Here is a 20,516-nt window from a genome sequence, read left to right on the forward strand (position 1 = left end):
TATCTCTTTCCTCAAAACATACAAACTTGATTGACGAAAATTATTCTTTTTTATATTTTGGATTGGCATAAACACAGAGTTTTGATTACACAGGAGTAACTAACACTAAGGAGGAAAAAAATTCTCAGTGACTGAAATAAATGATACTAGTTATTGTAAGAGGGAAAAGAATTCAAATTCCTTATTCAAAATATTTTAAAGAATGAAAGAATAAGGTGCCTCTTTGTCTCCAAATAACAGTATGAATTATACCTCTCTAAGTGTATATACTATGGAATAAATGTTGAAAACAATTACGATGAAAAAGAAAAGATATTTTGTGATGAACTGTTCTCTTTTAGGAAGTACTATTAACTAAAATACTACAAATAAACGTGTTTTACTAAATGATATAGCAAGCTTACTCATCAAATTGTGACAGTACTATAAAATAAAGTTCTATAAGTAGAATAGCAAGTTTATCTTTTATACGTTGGTTATTACATAGAACAATACGACTTCTTCAGAGCACCTGACTAGTTATATTTCTCTAATTTTCTTCAAACCCAAAAATCCCCACTTTAATTTTGTTTTACAAATATATATATATTATTGCTTTGAACTTTGTCACTTTATGAAATCAGTGCATGTTTTCCAAGTCAAATAATTCAATCAAAATACATTTAGACAAAATATTTCTAATTATTATCAGACAGATTAAAAAGAAAACTGAAACCTATACCACAATGGGAAAGAAGCATATCCTAAAGCCAGTCCATGCACATATTCTTAAAGAGAATATAAACTTGTTTCTAAGCTCATGGCAAACCTCAGGCAATTTTATAGCACTATAAAAAAGAAAAGTAGAAGAAGGAAAATTTTGTCTAGGGACTAATTTTTCTTTAGAATGTCCTGACATTGTTGCCTTTCACAGTTCTATAAAGCTAAACCAGGAAGAACAGTCCTCGACAATGAAAATTTCATTACCTTTTACTTTCAAATCTTCAAACCAACCCTAGATATCTTTTATCAAGTCATTTATGAACATTTATAGAATTTATTGAAAATACTAAAAATTTTGGTTCAAACAAAATCAACAAGCATACAATGGGTGAAACAAAGCAAAGCAAAACAAAACCAGTCAAAACAAAACTATGACATACTTCATGGATTAATGGTGAAAAAAAGACATCTTACCAAGTACCCCAAGTCGATAGTTGACTGTGATGACGATCACATTGCCATAACTTGCCAAGACACTCCCATCATATAAATTGCCAGTACCTTCCATATATGAGCCACCATGGATATACACCATCACTGGTTTGGGACCCCCACTATCCCGAATATCTGAAAAACAAATGGTTGGCAGTTGTTCTTATCCTCAAAAAAACACATATAATGAAGCAGAGAACACAGTTTCCATTTTAGGGACAAGAGAGCATGATTTTAATAGTTTTTTAAGCTGCTGTTTTTTGTTAAAGTGTTTCTTAAACAATTCATTTAAGAACTAGAGTGGAAAAGAGCAATAGGTATCCACTGTTTCCTACCTAAAATATTAAAAGTTGTAGCCTAAATTACAAAACTTGGACAAATTAAAAATAGGTGTGAATTTTGGTGTTTTTTGATTGATTCCTGAAGTGACGGTAGAACCAAATGAAATAATAGGATGATAATGATTCTTGGAGCTACTTTTTAGAAATGTTATAGAACATTGGAATTTATGAACCATAAACTAAGGACAATGTTACCAGTGCTACTGTGAATAAAGCACTTGGTTTCTCCATTTCTTATTTACTGTAAAGATTTCATTGAATGCATGATAATTATATTGAATAATTTCTGCCCCAATTTGTGAACAGAATTATAACACTATGTTATACTTCGCAAGGAGTTTCATTTAACTGCTCAAGTACTAACTGTCAGATGGATGTTTAGGCAGTAAAATCACATGCATCTGAATTTGTGCTGTTGCATTTAGGGGACTGTCATTTCAATGGTATATTTTAGTTAAGTCCAGGTCATCTGCTCATTCTACTTACCCTACCATGTGGAAGAATACAGACTAAATTATATTTTTTACCTTCATGTAACTATTGTGCTTTTCTTAGCCCCACTTCGGTTTCCTATGTTTTCGCCAGGTAGACATGAGACAGGATAGAGTAAAGTAGGGTGATGTTGAAGTGATTTCTACCTGAATTTCAATCAATATTTTTACTTTTCTAAGATACTTTCCCCCAATTATGTAGTTTTCAACAAGGATCTAAAAAAATTTATAAAGGAAACATAAGATAATTTTAATTGATATTAAAAATGCACTGATTTCTGTAGAAAAAAATGCTAAACTGTATATTGGCAAAAATGGTTTTGACTATTACATAAATTGAAATAGTATATGTGTATGCATATATGATGATGAATATATACATTCATAAACATTACTAATCTATGATAACCCCTGATCTCTTTTACCCAAAATTGAAATAACATCACATCAAGTGTATTATCTTTTTTTAATGCCAGTATTAAAAGTGTCATTTAAAAGCATGGTTGTATTCCTTTGCTTTTGACAATTTTTATCAAACTTAAATCTCCTACATCTTTATAACTGAAGTTTCAGCTTTAAGAATGGCCTAATATGACACAGACTCATTGGAAAAAATGTGATTACTTAGAGTCCACTTTACATTTCCTGCAATATAAATGCCTCAGTTTTTCTACTGCAATAATAAAGTGATTTCTTTAAGTGAAAAAATCATTTTAGAACCAAGAATTGCAGCTCAACTTGTTTGTCCCTATATTCCAGTTGGAGAAATAGCTCATTTAAAAAATTTTAATTTGTAGATTTTAGAGACTTTTAAAAGACTATTTTAAATTTGACAATACCAGTGTATAAATTTACCCTAATTCATCCCCCCACCTCAGTCTGATTTTTAAGTGGTAAAAAGAGGATACTTTGACATAGAAACCATTCGTTAGACACAACTATATTTAGGAGGAAAGCCTAACTTTCTCCTTAAATCATTAGGAGGGATAAATGGTATTCATTATCATATGTAAAGATTTGGGGGCTTGTTAGGTTTACATAGAGAAAACAATCTTTTTGAAATTGTTAAACTCCCCTCCATTTTTAAAGGCCTGTTTGCTGCATATAACTTTAGCTTATTTTGCTAGAATGGCTGGCACTGAAGAAGCAATAATAAGTTATTAAACTGAAATCATTAACTGACTGTTCACAGCAGACACTGTACTCTGCTAATTGTATGCTTGTAGGTAGCACAGAGGGAGGCTGTTTCAGAATTCTTCTTTAATTAAAATTACATAGAATTACAAAGCCCCAACTGTGAATAGTAATGATATCTTGGTAGAAGCACTCTGTTCACCTGGAAGACAATACAGGCACACATTGAGAAGAAGTGCCACATTTTATACCTAATAACAGAATGAAGTGGACAGTGTCAAGAAACACTGAAAATACAATAATAGATTCTGAGGGCTATTTTGAGTTTATCTCTTTATTTTTCTTTGAAAATTAGACTTGAAAATATAATTGATAGTATGGGCTGATTCTAATTTCCAGTTGGTCTTTTCAAACTTTTCAGATTTCAGCCTCACCTATGTAATATTCATAACATTATGAATGTAATATATCAAGCAGTACTTTTCCAAGAAGTTGCACAACATTCTAGTGCTATGTTCTGGATAATATATTTGTTTTTTTGCATGAAGTAACCCTGAAGTTAATGTTGCATGGGGTTTTAATTACCAAAATATTAGACAAAATCCTTATACAATACAACCCTTAATATTGCTAATAAAATTTAGGAAAAGGCCATTATTTCTATTACAGAACAACTGGAATTCTTTGATACTGTTTCATCAAAAAAATTCTTTGATACTTTACTTATGATGGTGTTTTATCACAGAGGCCTATCTTAGACTTTCCTTTCCCTCAGAGTCTCTTTGATGTAAATATAAATAGTAAATAATTTAAAAATAATAAACATAGTAATATAAAAATACAGTTTAAATTATACTTATATTTACTTTGATTTTTAAAAGAACTAGAATCTTTGTAAATGAAACTGATATATTTATATTAGTTAATATCTGGTAATGCCATCATTTTAATAATAAAACCTGGGGGAGTCATTGTGTCTTTAGTGAAAACATATTAGATGTAGTTTAGTAATTTATATAAATCTATTAGAATCAGGTCATCTTTCTAAACCTTGTCTCATATTTTTCCCCATAAATAAGGTGGATTTCACCTAAGATTTCTGACTTTGCCTAAATAGCTACTACTGACTACTAAAAAGAACACTCAGAAACACTAGTTTAGGTCCAGTAAACTACCAATGTTGATACAGCATGTTTATATTTTCTGTTATTTGTAATTGTTTAAAGCTTTACTAAGCATTTAGGTCTTTGAAAAGAGTGAGATGGTAAGGGGGAAATACTACAGTAATAATTATTTTTCTTACATATTTTTATGGTAAGAAAGTAAGTTTTCCAAGTTTAATAAACTTAGAATTCGAGTAGACACTTAGATTTTAAATTTTACTATTTATTTTTCTGATAAGCCAAAATTTTAAGCCAATATAACAAGTGTCAAAAGATCTAGAGCAAATGGGAATTTATTTATACCTGACAAAAGGATTTATAGTCACAATTTCTTTAAATATGCTAATGAATAGTTATCAGTCATATAACTTCTTAAATATGTTTACTGTTTTCTTTTTTCTTAAAGGAGTCAGGGAGTTTTTAATTGCCTATAACTTAGAATTTCTGACTCTAAATAATTTAATAGTTTTAAAATTGTGGTATTGTCCCAATTAAGTCTTTCTCTGATATATGTAAGTCTATTTCAAAATATTTTTGTGCTCTTTACTCATTTTTTGACCTTCAGCTATCATTCCAAAGCAACAAAAATATATAAAAGTACCTTCTGAAGACAGTTTCTAGTTAAAAATTATATAAAAATCTTTTGAGTAATTTTTAAAAAGCTCTATGTAGGATATAAAATTTCTTTTGAATATTGAAATATTATTAAAGTGTTCTTAGCACAGTTTATAGAATTTTTAAATACTTCTTAAATTTCCAAAATAAATTGATAGAAATCTAGGATGTTGCTTTGACTCATTTTTATCACTTCAGATTAGCCTTTTTGACTCATCTTAGGGAACTGAAAGTATGGAAATAGCCTATAAAATGTGTAGTTCTTTTAGTTATTATAAAATGTAAAGTGGTAACAATTGTATTTTGCTTAATGATGAGAGAATAATGTTAAAGACACAAATGAGAACTACAAGTAATATTGAATGGTGATCCTCTGAGAAGGGTTAGGCCAGCTTAAGTTCATGAGGGGCACAGCCCCAGGTAGCTTCTGAACAGTGTCTGCAATAGGGACCTGGAAATCAAGTAAAGGATTCAGGTTATCAGGAAATAATGGAGAATTTCATCTAAATGACCGGATAATTAGACTTCTGACTGAAGTAAAAGGAGTAATTTATTAAAGTGATTAAATTTATTGCTTCATGTTCAGTGATGCTGATTCAAAATTTGGAAAAAATCAAATGTGAAAATTGGCCTTGGTTTTCATTCACACTCATGTCTACAGAATATTGTAGAAGGAATTGAAGTTGCTCGTACTTTTCTACAAAGGTGTTTTTTTTTTTTATCCTGGAAGATATCTGAATTTATCTTTTTTCTTCTAAACTATCCAAAATGACAGCACAGTGGGACAGACTGAACTTGAATGGACTGTTTTGACATTCTACATTACTGATTTGATAACTCTTAAGACTGATTGGCTTAGTACTAAACCTGAATGTTACCAATTTAAATAGGGGTTTAGTATATTTTTAATGGCTATTTAAAAATGTTAAACATGCTTCAAATAGGCCTATAGAATAGATTCACATTTATGGGGCTTAGCTGACCATGGCTGTTCAGAGAGAGGTATCTTTTGTAAACAAGTAAATGTCCTATTTGATGCTGTTTTACTGAAAGAGAAAAGAAGCACATTAAAACAGCAATCAAAATATTCTTAAGTAGGAAAATTACATATACTGACCTCTGAATACTCTGAGAAAATATGCATACCAACAAGTCCTTTACAGTTAAGTATTATTTAGATAACAAACGTCTAGGACATAAGGATTTCAGAGGGCCCAATAAATCCCAAAGCCACAGTTGAAGCAGTATTCTTAAGAGGACGGGGAACAACAGCCATGTCCTCAAAGTCATAAATGTTCTGATTGTTTGAATACTTCAGATATTCAACAGTTTTTTTTTAAAAGATTCACAATTTGTATTTTGATATTTTAAATCTATTTTTAGCTACTTAGCATTCAAAATGATAACTCATGGGCACTATAATGATTTATTTCAGATATTAATGACTGCTTTGTGTTTAATCTTTAATCCAGTTTTGGGGCTCATGGGTAAGTGAATTTTTAATTAAATGTCATAAATTTAATTTAATGGAAATAATTTTTAAATGTTATAACAATGTTAACACCCAATATAATTTTACTTCACCTCTACAACTGAATTTTCTACTGTGAAGTAAATTAATGTATATATTTGTCAATGAAAACAATTCAAATTGTTTAGTAAGGATACATTCATTCATAGTTGTATCTCGTGGAACTAGCCCTTGTGCTGGTCTCCTGTGGATTATTTTATTTTGGCAAACTTTTCTTACCATATTATTAATTATCTTTATAAGATTGAATTTCTATATTTCTGGGAATTACTTTTAAACCTGGAATTAGTCACCTCTATAGGAATTATAACTAGGGTAGCATAAAAAAATAATAAAGCTTAACTGAAACCTTGATGAACTAAAAGAATCAATGGGCCTCTCTAGACACTCCACTTAACACCTGGTACAGGTACACAATGGAACAAAAAAATGTTAAATCAATCTAGTGAGTATTTACATTTACAGAATATAGCAGAATTGCATGTCATAAGAATATTGGAGAGAGAAAACAACTTTAATTAATGGAGTAAAAATAATTTATTACTTAGGGTTGGCAACAATTTGAAAATCAGAATATTTTCATTTGCCAATCTAGAAATTATGTGCCTTCAAAATTCAAGGATAATCAATCTTATATGCCCAGAGTTCTTAGGTGGTTGAACAGTTTCAACCACTAGTTATTTAAATAGGTGAAGTGCCTTTCTTATTTATACAATTTCACTTATTTATGTGATATTTAAGCAAATCACAGAAAACAGTACTTTTTAAATCTAGAGTATATTGCTCAAGAAACACTTTATATCAGCTTTTTGCTTGTCCTTCGTTTTATTGGGTATGGGGTTTTTTTTAAACAAATATCAAAAGTAGAAATGAAATACATTTTGATATAGGGTAAAGTATTTACATAGATTAGAAAACATGCAAAATGGGCACAGATACACTACAGGGGAGGAGATTGTTAGTTCAAAGAATATGGACAAATTTCAGTCAAAATGTGGAATGAAACATATCAAAAGTCAATTCAAGAAAACAAAAAATGCCCCAAAAACATTTTAATGGTTGGCATCAGAATGTAAAACTTAACATTCATTTTTTTTTTAAAAATTAAAAATTATATTTATATGTAACAACAAGCAAGAAGACAAAACACATCAAAAACGGGAATTAAAAACAACTCTTCAAAAAAAGACAAGAAGTAAAAAAATAGAAAGGGGTGGAAAAAGTGATTGAGGCCCTTGTCATGCAAATAGATTTGGTGGAAAAAAATACCTTCATCTTCAGCACCGTCATTATCACCTAAATCATCTGTCTGTTTCTTTGTAAGGGGACCTAGGATTGAGAACGGAGAAATGGAGGGGAAAAAAAAGACAATTCAAGAATAAACAAGACTGAGGGGGGAAAAAATAAATGTAAATACTAAAATTCTCAAGGATATTTCCAAAAAGAGTGGGGAAGTGGTACATCAAAGCTGATTATTTGTTTTATTTAAGGAAAAAAATCCCTTTCCCCAAAATATCTCATAGAAGATTTGGCTTGTGAATATATCCAGCATAAAAAAATACATTATGATTTGAAACTCTAGTCATAAGCAAAGGTAACAATTTATTTTTTTAAATATCCACTGCATACAAAAAGTAAACAATTTTATTAGCTGAAAAATTCAGTGTTTTTCTAATTTGAGTTGGTGACACCAATAAATAAAATAGGCCAAATTTATTCTTTAATTTGGGACAATATAATAACATCAGGGAAAACAAAAACATGAACATTTTTAAGGTTTTTTTCTTCTGTTTTTCTTTTTTTGTAAAAGCATTAACACTTGGTTTTATACATTTTTATTTCATATATTTTTCAAAACTGTGACTTTTTAAAATTACTTGTCATTACAAAAATATTTCCCCATGTGCTTTGATTAAATATTAGCTGTGGATTTAAGACATTTGCAATCTGCAGAAAAGTATGAGCAGATAATCTCATCACTGGGTAGAGCAAAGGTACATCAATAGAAGTCAGTGTTTAGCTATTAAGATGTTAGAGCCTCAGGGCTTATATTTCATAACCAATTTAGGAATATAATGGAATTACACCCTTCTGCCCTTCTATGCCCAGTATGGTTATTTGGGATCATGTTTTAGGATAATAATTGTATTAAAATACTGTGAATGTTTAATAAATGTTTTATTATACTTAACAATGCTAATTTGTTAGTATAAAGGAGCACACCAAAGGGGAAGTCAAAGGCCATATGAAAGTAATTTTAAGTGTCACATAATTGACATACTCCGCACACAAAAAAAGCAAGTGACGCCCCACATTTCTCTGTTCCCGCAACCATTTAATTTGTATGACATTTCATACTCCTCATGCAAAAAGCAATCATTACAAACAAAGGACACTCAAGTTAAAAGACAGCCAACCACATAGCAGTTAAGCAAGAGAATTTTGTCATGCATAAAACAGTAATAGAAAAAAGGAGGGGGGAAAAAAAGGACTAAAATGCATGTGTTGATTTCAATAATATAAGTAGTATGGAAGCAGGCATAAACTCTAAACACACTACATAAGCAAGGATTGTTTTATTAAACATTCTGAGAAAGATTTCTAACTCTTTTCAATGATCACTATGCATTATTTTTGTAATCCAAAACTATACCTATTATTACAACCCTCAAAGAATGAGAAACACCATCCCAGAAAACAGAAGGAAAAAAAAATGAGATATGGTAGTTACGTATCAGCAGCTCAGAAAGACAACCTTGAAAAATAGTAATAACTGGCAAATATCAAAAGATCGGAAATGGATAAAGTGAAGATAAAATTGAAGGGACCCACTGACTACTCAATTGTCTGGTTTTAGGCTCAAACCAAATACAGAGGAGCTGAACACAGTAAATTAAGAGATATAGTTTATTATAGTCACTCTTGCAATGTATTGTTCCATTAAGATGAAACCTAGGTGAAAGCAATAGTTTATGTTAATTGGCCTCGGTTGCAAACTCACAGAAATCTACATTTTTAAAATATGATCCTGTTTAAATGCCAAAAGTACCCTATTATTTGGTCTCAATGGAACAATGTTGCTACATTTCTGAAAAATAAAAGTATTTTTCATTTACATTTAAAGATTGCTATATTAGAACTATATTTGAAATAGTTCTAATTTTAAAACATCATGCAAGATATTAGACTTAGAAAATCATATTTTCAAACTTTTTATTTTTCTGTAATTACCTAAAGCAATAAATGAACAAATTTCAACAAATATAATTTATTGCATTTCTATTTTCAAAGATGCTATATAGAATCTAGATTGTATTTGCTGGTTAAGATACAGATTAAGTACAGTGGTAGTTATTGCTGCCCAAACCACTACCTATTTTTTAATTTTAAATTACTTGATTTGCTTAAGTCTTGGCTCTATTAAGAAATCACTAATGTGAGCTCAAAATTTTGTTTGCTAAATCATCAGTTCACGAATACTTGAAGACACCTAACAAACCTAACAAAATTAAATTAAACTACTCTCTTCATTTTGAGCAGGGCTTTATAAAATATCACTTAGGCATAATTCAGATGGAAATCTTTCTTTCCCCTCCTAGGGTAACCAAGGAAATTTACATGAATTCTTCAGGAAATCATTCAGGTTCCATAGTTACCAAGCCAGTAGTTTTACATATTTTACACACAGACAAAATTGCTAGCTCTTAGGTCTACATGAACTGCAAAAGTAAGAGAATTTTTATTAAAGTGGAATCTCCTACTTGGTTGCATGTGGAACATAGTTCTCAAGTTACTATTTGACTGTAGGTCTGCAAAAGCAGAAAAGCCAGGGAAATGATACTGCACACAAAATAAGATATTTTTACCATGAATGGAATGGTTAAAACAGCTTTTTGCTACATTATCACCTTCCTTACTCAGGAAGTTGCATGACTATAAACTGATAGGGCGTAATGATTATGTAAGTACACTGTATGGAACATCTTTTACTGTAGTAAACTTGAAGAGCTAGAAACAGATACAGATATTGTTTCAGCATCATAAATAGATGGGAATATCATTATCCTAAGGATGGATTAAGTCAAGTTCTCCCAACTAAAGAATTTAATTAATTGAATACTAAATAAAAACTTTTTTATTGGATGATATAAGATTATTCCCACAGTATGGCTGGGTTCCAGCAACATTTTAGTGATCCCTGCATAACTGGGTTTTCTTAACATCAAGACCTTTTTACACATCTAACTTTTTGAAGGTTTCCTGGGAAGAAAAGGGCTGAAAACTGTTTTGGCAAAAATGATTATGAAAGGGAAAAAAAACAGATTTCCTTTATCTCATATGCCTAAAAGCACAGAGAATAAATATCTGAAAGTGTCCAGGGTTGCAAACTGAGAAACAATGTTGGTTTCTCTGTGGAAGTAATACTCAGTAAGCATATGTTTGTGGATTACAGAAATAGATCCCTACATGATCTCAGGTATCCTTATTCCCAAGCTGGAAAGAAAACAGCCCATTGCCTTGACATCCTTTATATTTCTAGGAGACCAGCAACCCTGGCCCATTTTTCCTTTATACTAAACTAATACAACTGATACAATTATTGATATTAAAAATTTCTAAATAGAAAATATTGTCAAAGGTAATTGTCATTAATTTTCTTATGAAAATTAGACAATCACATTTTAGAGACCATGCATCCTTGTAAATTGATGAACATGTTTTCCCCAAATGGTAAAACATTTGTCCTTCAACAGAAATAACAGTCATTAACAACATTCCAACTCTAGTTTATACTTCTTTTAAATTACACATAGTACATTTTCAATACCAGCAGTTTTAATGGGTATCTTAAAGCATCAAAATATAAAGCAAATGAATCCTCTAAAACCTGAATACAGAAGTGATTTATTCTACCTTGAAAGTCTATAGGGTCTGCCCTCCTTGAGGAATGCACACATAACTCTCATTAGAGTTAATAGGAAAGTGGACCTCATGTCATTTTGAAAGGGAGTGAGAGTAATTATCATATTTTATATCTCCTATAAGCAATAAATAGTTTCAGTGGTTAAACAACAGGACTGAGGAAGGTACAAGAAACTTCCAACCATAAACTGTGAACTCATTTAAATCCAAAATTGTTCCTTTGCCATTAACATAAGCATGATTCAAAGTATGCCTCTTTACAAAGGATGTATGATACATTCTTATATTTCAGAACCTGACCACAGCACCTTTAATTTTTTTTTAAAAGGAATAAAAATATCAGCATCTCTCTGTAGTTAACTGGAGAATAATTATGAGGCTCTGAAATAATTACCATTCACCCATATTAATGCTGTTTTTTTATCATTCCCTTTGATGAAGGGCTAATATACTTTAGGTCTCAAATACATTAGGACTGATTATAAATTTCTTTATTATGGGTTCAATTCAGCAGAAATTATCTGTACTTTGTGTCACACATATCTGCAAAAGGCAAGCAGGTTGAGGGTATTATTAGCTCCTGACTTAGGAAGCTGGCCATGAAAAATGTGTCCTTCTGAAGAGAAAAAGTCTTTGAAATTTTTAAGATTATTTAGGGCTCCAGGCTCCAGTGAATCCCATTGTGATAGATGGAGAGCCCTGCCTAATGATCTTGCTCTACTCTTTCCTGCCCTTTTTACCTAGCAGCCTTTGAGGGAAACTGACTAAAGAATTCCTAAAGCCATTTCCACAAAATGGGAAAGAATTAAGGATGTTACCACTGTTCTTCTGTAGCAGTTAGAATCTTTCCAGGGATGTTCTTAGGCCAAAATCTAGTTTGCAAAACTAGAATCATAGATTTAAAAAACATTAACTATGTCTGCCCTCTACAGAACATAATGCCAGAATACAATACATTTTAAATAAAAATAGCAGTGTATTATTATATTTGATTTTTTCTAAGTTGATTAACATCAAAATACAATGAATTTAAGAAATTAGATATCACAATAGCTGGTGTCATTTCAAAGCTATTGAATTTTACCCACTGAAATTTAGTTGATTTTATATAACTGCAATACACACCTCTTGAGAATATAGAAATGAATGACTAATTGATTTAGAATAATATTCATTGATTTGACATTACATATATTTACTTAACTAAAAGTTATCACACTTAAACCATTGAGTATATGAACATATATAAAGAAATCACAGCTGAAAGTAATTTTCTTTCTTGAGAAATTTTCAGTTAAAAAGACATTTGGAGAAAATATAAATCTGTACCATGATAAAATAAAAATGTAATGCAAAAGCTGTGATGAGATATCGGAAGTAAATTTTGAAACAACTGATAGTTTTCAAAGAATTCATATCTGCAAATTTTGGTGGCACCACTGCCGTTCATGATGTTTAACTATCTTGTACATGAACTGCCTCTTTAAGCTAGTGACTTATATGTACACATGGTATTGGAAGGACCAGCTTCCATGGGTGTGAAAGCAGCAGAAAGCTCTATGTTTATATTTGTGTTAGAAGAAAACACCTGCATGAACACAAAATATATCCCCTCTAATAGTTCTCCAAAGACAGAGCACAGCTTAAAATATGACTCTTCTGTTTTTCATTTTGGCTTTTTTTTGGGGTAGGGGAGAGAATATGATGTTAAAATTGGGAAAGAGAAATCTTCTTTGGTTCAGTACATTGAGAAAAGCTCATTTATAATTATAAGAAAAAATATGTTTTTCTTTATAAAATTACCTTGATTATGACACTTTCAAATCAAAAGCAATACTGTCTTGAATAAAAGTGATAGGATCTGGGGAAACATTTTTATAAGTAGATAAAAAGTAAGCAAAACAGGCTAACCCCTAATCTGAATATCACCAAATTTTTAAACAGTGTATTTGTTTGATTTTCTTTAATGCAGATACAGTATTTTTATGGAATGAAGAATATCAGAATAATGATCCCTGTTTATCTGGAAGAATGTTTATCTGGCTATATGCTGTCTATAAACTTTTTGTGAAGACATACTGTCTGCTCCCCACACATTATCCAGAGATACTCCTAGAGTAAGGTAAGGACTGAGGTGCCACCAGACGCCCAGGGCTATCTCAGCAAGACTTCAGGATTGGGATGGTATCAGTCATCCAAACCTCCCTGGCACGGATCCAGTGTTCAGTCACCTAGCTATTCAACAAAAATACATCATGCTAGGTCCTCAGATTGCATGGTGAGCAAAACAGGCAAGACCCTTACCCTCATGAAAATTAATTTTGTTAAATAAAGAGATATTACACACATAAACATATACTTACATGTTGTGTTAGGAAAAAGAGTCTTGTTGTTATGAGAGGTTATACAAGGGGACTAAGCTGAGCTAAGGAAGTCTTCTCTGAATAAGTGCACTGTGGCCTGAAGATTGAAGGTAAGTTGGTGCTAAGTAGGCGATAGGCTGGGATGGAAAAGTAGGGTGAAAAGAAAATCCCAGTAAGAGAAAATATAGCATATGGAAAGGCCTTAAAAGTAGAGGGGGCCTGGAGTTCAGTGTGGCTGACACATAGGAAGTAGAATACAGAATAGTGAGACACGAGGATGGATCATGCATCTTCTCTGACCTGGGGATTTTTATCTTAATCCTAAAAGCAGTAGGAAGCCATTTAAAGAGTTTAAGCACACACTGATAATCTCTGCCCCATCTGAATCTTAAACAGGAAATCATAAAGAGGCAGACTTATTCCAAGAAACATAGCAGAGAATATTTTATATAGAAGCTTGCTTTATGTTCTCATGAGATCAGAATAGCTTTATTAGAAGAAATTAGATGATGGAAAATGAGTTTTTTCCATTTTGTTTGAAAATAAAATGAATTATCACCAAAAAGTTAAATCTAAGACTCCAGTACACCCAGAATGTTATAAGTACTTCTGAAGTTTTCTATTAAATACATATTAAACTTATTTTGTCTAAGAATTAACATCCTGAGAATCAAAAGATGCTAACTATTCTTATATTCACAAATATCTGCAAGTTATTTCTACTTGGATATCTCACCTTCATCTCAGTACAACTGGAATGCCATCATGTCCACCTCAAAGCCAGTTTTACCTCCCAACACAGGTTTTGCTTTGAGTTATAACCCTTCACTGTTTCCAACTTCTAAATCTAGATATGTTTAATCATTCCCCCTTCCTTACTCTGGTCTTAGCAAGATTTCATCAATTTTCCAAGAGAAATTTTGTTACTGTTACTCTCTCCAAAACTCTATTACTGTCCTCATCAGTGGCCACCATTATCACATGGCTGAATTACTGTAGTAGTCTCATAGTTCTTCCCACTGTCATCCAGATGCTAGGTGATCTCCCAAGCCATTTTGTATAACATAGGTTTCTGAAGTTATAGATAATAGTAATGATAAACACAAAGAGAAAAATAATCATCATCAGCTAAAATGTACATAGATTCAACTCCTTCTAAGATTAAAATTACAGCACTCCAAGGGAACAGGAGCTCAAAAGCTTCTAAAACAATCTTGTACTGTGAGTTTTAAAATAGCTATAAGAAGACAGATGAAAACTAAATATAGTTGAACACTCATTTTGATGTTTCACAAATTCATGAGCAAAAAAATGATATTTTTTATTCAAAATGGAAAGAAGTCATTTCAAATATTTCTTAAATGCCCTTCAGATTAGCTATCATTAAACACAACTTCCTTAGTTTCACCACTCTGTTGAAAAGTCTCTATTGTCTCCTTATTCCTTATTATCTTAGACTAAATGTCCCAGACTAAACCATATGACCCTACTTACTCTTTTGAGATTTTATTTCTTCAATCTGCTGCTTTCCTAAATATATCTCTTCTGAATTTTATTCAAAGAACTAATTCCAATATTTCTCAGACTCTTCCAAAAAATTACAGAGGATGGAATGCTTCTAAATTCATTTTGTGTGTCCAGCATTCCTCAACACCAAAGCTAGATAAGTAAAGTACAAGAAAAAATATATATATTACAGGGCAATATCCCCAATGAACATGGATGCAAAAATCCTCAGTAAAATATTAGCAAACTAAATGCAACAGTACATTGAAAGGATCATACATCATGTCTAAGTGGAATTTATTCCAGAGATGCCAGTATGGTTCAACATTAGTGAATCAATCAATGTGACACACACATTAACAAAATGAAGGGAAAAAAAACATATGAATATCTCAATAGAAGCACAAAAGACATCTGACAAAACATCCATTCATGATAAACATTTTCAACAAACTATATATATAATATATATATATATAATGTACCGCAACATAATAAAGGTCATATACGACAAGCCCACAGTTACCATTATACTCAATGCTGAAAGATTTCCCTATAAGATCAGAAGCAATAGCAATACAAGGATGCCTACTCTAATCACTCTTGTTTAACATAGTATTAGAAGTCCTATCCAAAGCAATTAGGCAAGAAAAAGAAATAAAATGTATCCAGATCATAAAGAAGTAAAATTGTCCCTATTTGCAGATTACATGATATTAAATGTAGAAATCCCTAAAGACTGCACCAAAAAGCTGTTAAACCTAATAAACAAATTCAGTAAAGTTGTAGTATACAAAATCAATAAATTAGTTGTGTTTCTAGAATGGTGAAGTATAAACGAGAAATAAATTTTTATTTTTACAATTGTAACAAGAAAATTAAAATATTAAGAATAAATTAAATCAAGGAAATGCAAGAGCTGTTCACTGAAAACTATAAGATGTTGATAAAAGAGACTGCAAAGGACACAAATAAATGGTAATTTATTCTATGTTTATGAACTGAAAGAATTAATATTGTTAAAATGTCCATACCAATCAAAATGATCTACAAATTCAATGCAATCCCTATCAAAATTCCAATGGCATTTTTCACAGAAATTGGACAATCCTAAAATTTTCATGAAATCATAAAAACTACTGAAGAGTCCAAGTAATCCTAAAATAGAACAAATCACATTTCCTGATTTCAAACTATAACATTATAATAGTCAAACTGGCATTGTAGTGTTATAAAAAAAAATAGGCACAAAGATTAAGGGAACAGAATAGAGACCCCAGAAATAAACCCATGCATATATAGCCAATTAATTTTCAACAAATAAGCCAAGAATATATGACAGGGAAAAGATAGTCTCTTCAATAAATGGTGTTAGTAAAACTGGATAGCCACATGCTGTGGACCTGTGTGAATGAAACCGGACCCCTATCTTATATCATACACAAAAATCAACACAAAATGTATTGAAGAATGTAAGGTATGAAACCATAAAACTCCAAGAAGAAACATAGGGTAAACTCCTTTATACTGGCTTTAGTCATTATTTTTTGGATTTGACATCAAAAGCAGAGGCCACAGAAGTAAAAATAAACAAGTGGGACCACATCAAACTGAACAACTTCTGCACAGCAAAGGAAATAATCAACAAGATGAAAAGTCAACCTCTGAATTGTTGAAAACCTTTGCAAAGCACATCTCCAATAAGGGGTAAATATCTAAAGCACATAAGGAACTCATAAAACTTCATAGTAAAAATGAAACAAGCCTATTAAAAAATTTAGGACCAGAATAGACAGTTTTTCAAAGAAGACCTACAAATGACTGACAGGAACATGTAAAGGTGCTCAACATCATTAATCATCAAGGAAATGCAAATTAAAACCACGAGACAAAACCTCACATCTGTTAGGATGTCAGTTATCAAAAAGACAAAGGATAACAAATACTGGTAAAGATGTGGGGAAAATGGAGCCCCTGTACATGTTGGGAATGTAAACTTGTACAGCAACTATGGAAAACAGTATGGACATTCCTTGAGAAGTTAAAAAGTGAACTACCACATGACTTAGCAATCTTACTTCTGTTTATGTATCCAAAATAAATAAAATCATTACGTTAAATATTTGCACTTCCATGTTCATAGCAGCATTATTCATAATAGCCAATTTATGTAAACAACCTATGTGTCCAGCAGAAGATAAATGGATAAAGAAAATATGAGATATGTATACACACACACATACACACACACAATGGAATATTATCTAGCCTTAAAAAAGGACAAAATCCTCTTGTTTTCAGTAACATAGATCAACCTGTAGAATACTTTGCTAAGTGAAATAAACCAGAGAAACACAAATATCACATGGTATCACTTTTATATGGAATCTAAAAAAAAAATCAAACTCATAGCAACAGTAGGAAAATGATTGCTATGGGCTGGGGACTAGGGAAAATAGGGAGAGGCTGGCAAAAAAGTAAAAACTTTCTGTTATAAGATGAGTAAAGTCTGAGGATTTAATGTATAACATAGTGACTATCGTTGATAATATTGTACTGTATAATTTAAATCTGCTAAGCGAGTAGAACGTACATATTCTCCCACCACAGAAAAAGAGTTAATATGTTAGAAACAAAACAACAAGAACAGACTGTATCTTTTTCTAAGCCTTGCCATTGTTGCACAAAAAAGTGACTTCACACTCACATGTTATTTGTTTTGTGCCATCGGGTCGATTATTTAAAAATTTAGTTATAATTAACTCAGCTTAGAGAGGAGGAAAGGAGGTGGATGAGCATAGGAAATTTCCTTAGAATAATTCATTAAAAAGTTTCCACACTGAAAAAAAGTACTACTGTGTGTTTTGGCCTTAACTGCTGTCTTCAGATATGAGGTAGTTCTATATTGTTCAGCAAGTCCTGACTGTAAAATGTCATAATTCCTGGACATTACTAAATTTCATCTCCGTAAGTAAGATGAATAAATTGAACCAGTAATTATTAAGATTCTATTTTCTGCATGGGTCTCATTGGGAAATAATCCTTGTCACTGTGAAGATAAACCCTTGAATGCTAAAGTCCCAGGGGAGCTAGGCTACTAATGAGTGTGTGTCCCTCTGAGATGACTTAACAATTTCTGGTCTCACACTGCCCCCTCCTTGCTAAACATCTCTGGTCCTCAATGATGCTCAGTTTCACTCTCTTTCTGCTCCATGTAGTCCATTCCACGTGAGCTGATTCTCTCTTACCATAGAAGTGGGAGTCTGTCTGGACACAGTTCTATACTCTGTTTTGCCTGATCGATAGATGTTACAGTTACACTTACACTAGATACTATACAAACATTTGTGAATGCAGTTATGACATGCTCAGATGCATAGGCAACTAGAGCTGGAAAGGACCCTAACAGTTGAGCACCAAACCCTCTCATTTCACAGATCCCCAACAAAATAAAAGTATAGTGTTAACTGATTTTGTCCAGGCCCAAAAACTAAGTCTTAAGTTAGAAATTAAAAGCAAAGCTACGTCTGGACCTCAGGCTTCCTATCATTCAATCTAGTTAACGTCTTTACAATAAGTCACAAGGCAATAAATCAGAAGCAGAGAAAAGGGAAAAGTTGGTCAAGTATAGCATAGACATCTTTTAAATAAACCACAAACTAACAGACTTACCATGATTATATTACAACAATAATGCATTAGTACTCCCCTAAGAAACATTTTATTTAGACGCCATTGAGGTTAAAATTAAAATTTAAAAAATTTATAGAAATTCCTTTGAAAGGAAAAAAGCAAACATTTTAAAAAGTGACCAGATGTGGAATGACAAAGATCCTAGAGTTTAAACCAAATAAGTAAAATCGGCTAAGAGAAACAATTTCCCAGTAGTGCCTATTATTAAACTGAGTGCTGTGTGGAATAATTCAAGTATGGACAAATGAAATAATCAATCTGACTTAAAATAAGAACAAGAATAGCTAGGGCAAATGTATGGCCTTATATGGGTGGATGAAATAGACACTCTGTATAGGCTGGTAAAAAAACCATTGCACAGAACCCCAGGGGTCCATCTATGTGAGCCCCTAAATTACTTTGGCTTTGGCCCTTTACCCAGATGCCTTAAATGTAGCATGATTAAGACACTAAAGGGTTAATGCTTGGCATAGGAGGGAGCGCCCAGCACCTAGCCACAGTGCTATAGGCTGATATCCTTTCTGATTTATATTTTTAATATTATGTCTGAATTAATCTCAAAGATATTTCTAAACCTAGAAGTCTATGACTCTAAAATGTATTTCCTAAAATACATATTTTAACATTAATTGATATTGTGTTTTAATGGGTTGGGAGACAGGCATATATAGGATATTCTTTCATGGACATGTTATGTAATCTTGGAAATATTTTTAACTCTAGGGAGTTTTAGGAGCATAGAAACCTCCCCTCAAAATATTGCTATAATAATAATAAAAAGTGATTAGTAATGGGCTTAACATAGAGAACATTCAGTAAAATTTTTGTTTGCCCTTTACCTCTCCTCTATCCACTGCCTCAAACACACACATACACATCCATACTCACTTTTATACCTCCTAGTATAATATGTGCTAAAGAAAAAAAGACTAGAGTTAAGTCATTCCCACTCAGCCACCAACTAGCTATGTGACTTTTGTAACTTCCCATCCTTTGTATTACTCGGTTTCCTTAACTGTAAAGTCAGTCAATGCCCACATAATAGAAATTTCAAAAGGAATTAAAATAATGGATATAAAATACCTAGTATAGCATCTGATCTATAAAGAGAATACAATAATAATAATAATTATCATTAAACTTTGAATCCCTTCATATTATTAATATCTAACATATAGATATGACAACTCCTTCCCCTGAATTTATATATTTGGCCAGTCCTCCATTGCTGAATGCAAAATCATTCAATTAGAGGCTAATATTTATCATTTTTGAGAAATAATTTGTTACCAAAATGTACTGGCAAAGAGGTAATTATGGTATCTCACACTCACTTGAGAAGTGTGACAAATTTGTTAGAGTATTCCTCAGAAGGAAATAGCATTCAAGCTTTAACAATTCTATTGAGTATCAAGCATTCTAGAAAGCATATAGCAGTATTTGACTATATACACATTATTTTCCACCAGTGACCTCCAGAAAGGTTATATTAAAGTACTTCTTTAAACAAGAACAATTTCCCTGTTAGTTACATATAGCTCCATATTTTGACAATGACAATC

The 20,516-nt window shown here is 31.7% G+C and overlaps 1 protein-coding gene across 11 annotated transcripts in view; it reads right to left on the reverse strand.

The window, feature by feature from the left end:
• Positions 1 to 20,516, reverse strand: part of NLGN1 (neuroligin 1) — an 844,928-nt gene that overhangs the window by 455,501 nt on the left and 368,911 nt on the right. For 9 of the 11 annotated variants that reach the window (XM_073232074.1, XM_073232072.1, XM_073232070.1 and 6 more), the window contains 2 exons: positions 7,739 to 7,798; positions 1,177 to 1,329 (listed from right to left, as the gene is read on the reverse strand). In XM_073232074.1, the coding sequence (XP_073088175.1) occupies positions 1,177 to 1,329; positions 7,739 to 7,798 (213 nt within the window). The remainder of the gene's footprint in view (positions 1 to 1,176; positions 1,330 to 7,738; positions 7,799 to 20,516) is intronic. The other 2 variants (XM_037003259.2, XM_037003257.2) reach the window with 1 other exon arrangement.

This window comes from Manis javanica, chromosome 3, assembly GCF_040802235.1.
Source record: "Manis javanica isolate MJ-LG chromosome 3, MJ_LKY, whole genome shotgun sequence".
Taxonomy (NCBI): Eukaryota; Metazoa; Chordata; class Mammalia; order Pholidota; family Manidae; genus Manis; species Manis javanica.